The sequence below is a fragment of the Opisthocomus hoazin genome, chromosome 3 (assembly GCF_030867145.1).
Source record: "Opisthocomus hoazin isolate bOpiHoa1 chromosome 3, bOpiHoa1.hap1, whole genome shotgun sequence".
Taxonomy (NCBI): Eukaryota; Metazoa; Chordata; class Aves; order Opisthocomiformes; family Opisthocomidae; genus Opisthocomus; species Opisthocomus hoazin.
The window spans coordinates 108628251-108634250 of record NC_134416.1 but is presented as its reverse complement, the minus strand read 5'-3'; the positions used below and the strand labels follow the sequence as shown (position 1 = coordinate 108634250).

General features: G+C 57.2%; 1 protein-coding gene across 1 annotated transcript; it reads left to right on the top strand.

Moving 5' to 3' along the window:
• The first annotated feature begins 376 nt into the window (after window positions 1-376).
• PPP1R3G (protein phosphatase 1 regulatory subunit 3G) lies at window positions 377-1151 on the top strand. The gene has a single exon (XM_075415330.1). It carries the CDS (start codon window positions 377-379, stop codon window positions 1109-1111), a length of 735 nt encoding a protein of 244 aa, XP_075271445.1. The 3' UTR covers window positions 1112-1151.
• The last annotated feature ends 4849 nt before the right edge of the window (window positions 1152-6000 follow it).

Genomic DNA, 6000 nt, shown 5'->3' with positions numbered 1-6000 from the left:
CGCCTGGCTGCGGGGACGCAGCCGGGCGCTTCCACTTCTCTGTCCCAGAGGTGACGCCGGCGCTCGGTCCTTCCTCCGGGCGGGCGGGGGGCGGGCAGACCCCGCGCCGCAGACGGCGGCCCCGGGGGGCGAGCCGGGCAGGGGGCCCGGGACCCCGCGCTCCCCGCGCCGGAGCCCGCAACCCGCCCCGGTACCGGCGGGCGGGGGGACGTGCGCTGCCGCCCGCCCCGGGAGGTCCCGCCCCGGCCCGGCCCCGGCCCCGGCCCCAGCCCCGGGGGAGGCTCCGGGCCCGGCGGGGGGGCGCAGGATAAAGCGGTGCCGGGCGGGCGGCCCGGCGGCAGAGGGGCGGCGGGGACGGGCCCGGCGGGGCCCCGCCATGGCGAGCCCCCCGCGCCCGGAGCTGGCGGCGGAGGAGCGGCGGCGCGGCGGAGCGGCCCCGACGGGCGGGGAGGAGGAGGAGGAGGAGGAGGAGGAGGAGGAGGAGGAAGCGGAGGAGGAGGAGGAGGGAGCGGCGGCGGGAGAAGGCTGCTGCGGCAAGTGCAAGAAGCGGGTGCAGTTCGCCGACTGGCTGGGGCTGCGCCTGGCCAGCGTCCGGCACTTCAGCGAGGCCGAGGAGCCGCGGGTGCCGCCCGCCGCGCTGCCCCGCCCGCAGAGCCCGCCCGGCCCGCAGCCGGACCCGCCGCCCGCCCCGCGCCTGGTGCCCGACTTCCCCGAGGGCGGGGAGCCCAGCGCCGAGCGGCTGCGGCGGCAGCGCGTCTGCCTGGAGCGGCTGGGCCGGGCCGCGGCGCCCGCCGGCCTGCGGGGCACGGTGCGGGTGCTGGGCGGCCCCGGCCCCAAGGAGGTGACGGTCCGCTACACCCTCGACGAGTGGCTCTCCTTCGCCGACGTGCCGGCCTGCCCGCTGCCCCCGGGCCCGGCGCCCGCCGGCGAGCCCCCGGCCGAGCGCTTCGGCTTCGCCCTCCGCCTCCCGCCGGGGCTGCGGGAGGGCTCGGCCCTGCACTTCGCCATCCGCTACCGCGGCCCGCTCGGGGAGTGCTGGGACAACAACGGCGGCCGCAACTACACGCTGCGGTGCTGCGGGAGCCCCCCCGCCGCCGAGCCCCGCCGCTGATGCCCGGCCCGGGGGGGGGGGGGGCGAGGCAGCGGACCCCCCCGATGCCCCCCCCGCCCCGGGGCTGCCCGGCAGCGCTGGCGCGGGCGCTGCGGTTCTGCGGCCGGACCGCGGGCGCGCGTGGGGTCGCGTTGCTGTGGCTTCGGGAGTGACCGTTTACCTGGTGGTTGGTGGGTTTTCCTGTTTGGTTTGGGTTTTTCTGGAGGGAAGAAGGAGGCCGAGTGGCGCGGGCTTTGCTTTTCCCCTCCTGGAGTGACTTTTTGAGGTCCTGACTTGGGCTTGGCGTCACTCGCCCGACGGGCCGGAGATGCGCGGAGCACTGGACGCGAAAGCTCGGCGGCGCGCTCCCCGCAGACTTCGCTTGCCGTCCCATCCCGGTTCCCCCGTTCTCACGTCCACTTCAAAGACAGAAGACGGCGACAGCAGTAGCCTGCTTCGCCTTTCACTCCTGCTGCAACTCGGCGGACTCCGTCAGAGCGCGCGTCAGTGCTGGAGCTCCTGTCCGGCCCGCGGCAGGCCGCCGTGCCCGACCTTCCTTCGCCGCGCTCCGAGCAGCCGGCGGCCTGTGACGGGCTGGGGCTGCACGGGGCTGCTCGGGTTCGTGTCGCTCGGCACGCTCTGGCAGCGCTCCCCGCCGTCCCCCGGCTCCGGCGCGGACCCCACCTGGCTAACAGCAGCCGACTTCTGCAGAAGTGTTTCTGCTTAAAATAGACCGGTGACTTCTTTCCACACAGCTGACAAGTCTCGAACCGGGACGAAGGAGGAGTTACAACCTTTGCTGGTGCGGGGTTTATCGGGAGAACTTCGGTAACACCTTTGAGTAAGGCACTGCGAAGCAGAGACGGTGTCTGTCTCGCACACAGGTCCACATTTTCAGGTCTGGGGAGCAGCGACTGGTCTGGACGACCCTCTCACCGAGGAGTGACGGTGCGACACGGAGCGGGTGTCCCCGCTGATGAACGAAAACAAGTGCCTTAGTTCAGCTCTCCCTATGTGACGTTCTGCACCGCTTTTCTCAAGTATTCATAATTTATTCAGCTTACTTTGCTACATGTTTTCCAGTATTTCCGCGTTGCTGGGACAGGGGTTTGTCGTGCACACAGCTGGACTTTACAGCGCTGAAGTGACACTGGAAATGACTTCGACAGTCTTCACTCTTGCACTGCGAGCCTGGAGGTTGACTACGACAGGTGTCCCAAGTCCTGAAATGAAGCAAAAAGTACCAATGAAAATGGGTTTGTAAGAATAAAGAAAGCTTTTAAAAAGTTAAAAAGCTCACCAAATCTTTTTTTCTGTGTAGCAAAACGTGACTGGGGACTCCTTGGTGTTGCAGCCTGGCTGTGCCCCCCCGCTGGCGTGTGCGGCGCGGGGGGCATCGAGCTGTCCGCGTGCCTGGTGACAGCCAGGGACGGTGCCCGTCTGTAAGCGGACCTGGGGCTGTGGCTGGAAGCTGAGCTTGGGGCTGTAGCTGGAAACGGCCGTGCTCCGGAGCCGGAGCCCCGAGGGGGACTGTGCTGCACGGACCTGATGGCCCAGCGCGCGCTTGCGACAGCATCTTGTGCGGAGCGGCGGTGTGAGGGAGCTTCACGAGCACGGGTGGAAAATAGTCAGGTTCCAGGAGACTCTGCTCGTATTGTTGTGATACAGTATCTCAGAATTCGGGTTAATTTTCTGGGTGAAAAAATAAGTTTTTTCTTCAGGCAGTTGTGTCAATGAAACAGCGTGCTCCTAAATCGATATGCGATGTCATATTTGGGGCTTCTGGAGCCCGTTCCTGATTCTGTGTTTTGTTTACCAATTGCTTCAGAGAAGAAGGAAACTTCACCAAATAACAGGGAGGGGAGGGATCTCCCTTGAACTGAAAGGCATTTAACGGAGCAGCCACACTGCGATGGCTGGTGGCTGGGCAGCGGCGCAGGGCTGGCTCCTCGCAGAGCCCCAGCGGGCTGCGCTGACCGACCGAGGGCTAGAAGCGTTCCCCGGCGCGCTGCGAGCTACGGGCGATGGGTGTAAAGCATCCACATCCAGAAAACGCCACACGTACGCCCTGTCTTCAGACGCGTGATCTGGAATTCGAAACGCAAGAAAGCATTTGCTGAGACTAAGAAGTAAAGTTCTCCTGAGTGCTTCAGAAAATTGGTGCCAGTCTAACAGGCTGCAAATTGTCTTGATCAAAGCACATCATTTTTCTGCTTTGATAACGGGTAAAGCACTTTTATTTATTATGAAGAATTACTTTTTGTGAAAGAAAAGGGGGAACCCCTCTCCGACGAGAATCAAACATACTCACTTTTTAGTAGACAGAGCATTTTTGTCCTTTTAAGATTTTATGGAAGCACGGATTTCCAAAGCAGGTTTTAAAGAACCTGCCTGCACGCTGTGTTTTCATAGGTGGGGTTCTGGGGGCCGCAGAAAGGCAAGGCCTGGCCAAGGGTGCACAGGGCAGCAGTCTAACAGTCTGAACCGCGCCGTGCGTGCCCCGAACGCCAGCAAGCCCGCGTCAGCACAGCACCGGGCTGCGGCCCGCGGCCGTCGGCTGAGACGCCTGGTGCAATTGCAGCTTTGTTCTCAAGGAAACGTACTCACATGAAGTCGTTCTAATGCTGTGGAATCAACAGGCCCGACAGAGTAAAACGTTAAGTGACGCACTCTTCTTGCTTGGTTGCATCGCTGTTATTGTAATATCTTACAGAGATCCAGAGCATAACTTTTGGAGGATGTGCTCATAAACACCCTCCCTCCCCTAACTTAAGAAATAAGAAATGATAAAGATTTGTCAGCACTCTTGGAAAAACTCCAGCTCCAAAGATTTTCGGTTTATGCAGATTTCTGGGTTTTTCCCCCCGCCATGAATTAAGGGTGTAGGGGAGAAACAGCTGCCACGTGGTTTTATAGGTGCATATAAAACCAAAAAGTGTAATACAGTTGAACCTCTATAGTGAGTAGCTGTGAAGGACATCAAAGTTACATCTTCCTTAAGCAATTTTTTTGCAGCTTACACTTACATTTACATTCAGATTTAAATGAATCAGAAAAGGACTGTGAGGCTAAATTTACTTCGGTGTCACAAAGAACTGCAAACTTGCATGCAAACTACTTCTGTTTTATTGAAAGCCGGGGCTTTCAGTTGGGATTTGAAAAGCCTGGCTTCTGCTCCCATTGGCTTCCCTGGGATTTGGATCCAGCCCAAAGCACTCCAGGAAGGTAGGGGAAATGATCTCGGTTTAATTGTCTGTCCTGTTCAGAGCCCCGTACAATGGGGTTAGGATAACGTGGCGCTGTGATGGATGTTCCTCTGTCAGGAGTTCAAAATTTGCTGTCTATGCATGGCAGTAATTAAATCACCTTAATTGCTTTTCGTGATTCTTTTTAAGAGAGGGAAAATTACTTGCCTTGGATTAGCATATTGCCAAAGACGGGTATAAATATTTATGTGGTGCACTCTTTCAAAGAGAAAGCCCGTACATTCTTCACAGGTCGCCATAGTCCTCTTACCCTGCACACAGTCATCGGAGCGCTCTGCTCCCCCTCTTCTGAAGCTTCAGGGGGTACTGGGCTGAACAGTCAAAAAGTGAGTCGTTCAGAAAGAAGCATCTCCTGCAACACATGGGTGACATTTAATTTCCTGTGCGAGCTGCAGCGTCCTCTGAAGGTGCACGTGTTTGTGAAACAGGCTTGGGAGTTACGAGTTTTTTCCTCTTATGGTTGTAGAAAATACACAGCATTGGAACAATTACTGGCTGCTTTTTTTCTGCTCACACGTTAAGCGCTCGCGCGCTATTCTTACATTCTAAAATACTGAAAAAGGAAAAAGTAAGAATGCAATCTCTCAGTAAAAGAGCTACACGCCTTCCTTCTTTTTGTATAACGGTCATCAGGCAAAACGTTCCTAAAGAGCGTAAAATAATGATGCCTGTGTTAAGAACGGCGGAACAAAGCGGTCAGTATACTCCTGACCTGAATAATGCCAGGATTTCACTGTGGACCGTTATGGAAAACTCAGGAACACAGGCAGTGCACAGCTCTTTCACGGCTCTGCCTACGTGTACGAATGGTCCTTGCTGGCTGTCTGGAGAGAGGCAGTTCGGCTGCGTTACAGCAAATAAATGGAGGGGCTGGTGCTTCTCCGTAAAATCATTCTTCTGCTTGCTGACGTTAGAGGCTGAAAGTGATGCTTTTAATGCCTGGAAGCTCGGTGGAGTTTTATACAGAAGTACCTTTCTAGCAATGGGAGCTGTAAGTTAAAATCCTGCGTGGCCTATTTCAACACTGCACGTTACGAGTTCACGTGCTGCTCCCTTGGGTCGCTTTCCTCCCGGAGAGCTGCGCCTCTGACACAGCCGGGTGCTCCGGAACTGAGCTTTCCACTGCCGTAAAATCTCCTGAGAAGCTGCAATGCACAGCAGGAATGCCTGTCTTTAAACAGTTACTAATATTAAACAAGTTGCTCTTTTCTTTCTTTCAGAGCGCTGTTTCCAAGTTTGTGCTGTAAAAGTCACGATGAGCTCCAGCACATGTAAACATTCCAATTTTGGTGCTTGCTGCTGAGGTTAGCAGTTTGCTAAAACGTTGAGATCAGGAACAGACAAACATTTTTAATATGACACAAAAGCAAGCTTGTTTTGCTAAGACATTGCAGCTTTAGTAAAGGTATTTACCGGGCCCCCTTCTATTCTAAGGAAAAACGAGACACTTTTTTGTAACAGTGGACATTGTCCGTAAGTCACGGGATCGCTCCTTTGTGTTTTAACTATTCCTGTTGTTTACGCCGCTTTGACAGAACCCCACAAAGCTCCTGACAGCGTGCCAAGAGAGATTTAACACGTAGTGCAACGTCGACGGAACTGGCGAAGGTGCGGCCGTGAGGCCGGACCGCAGCGCCGGCTCTC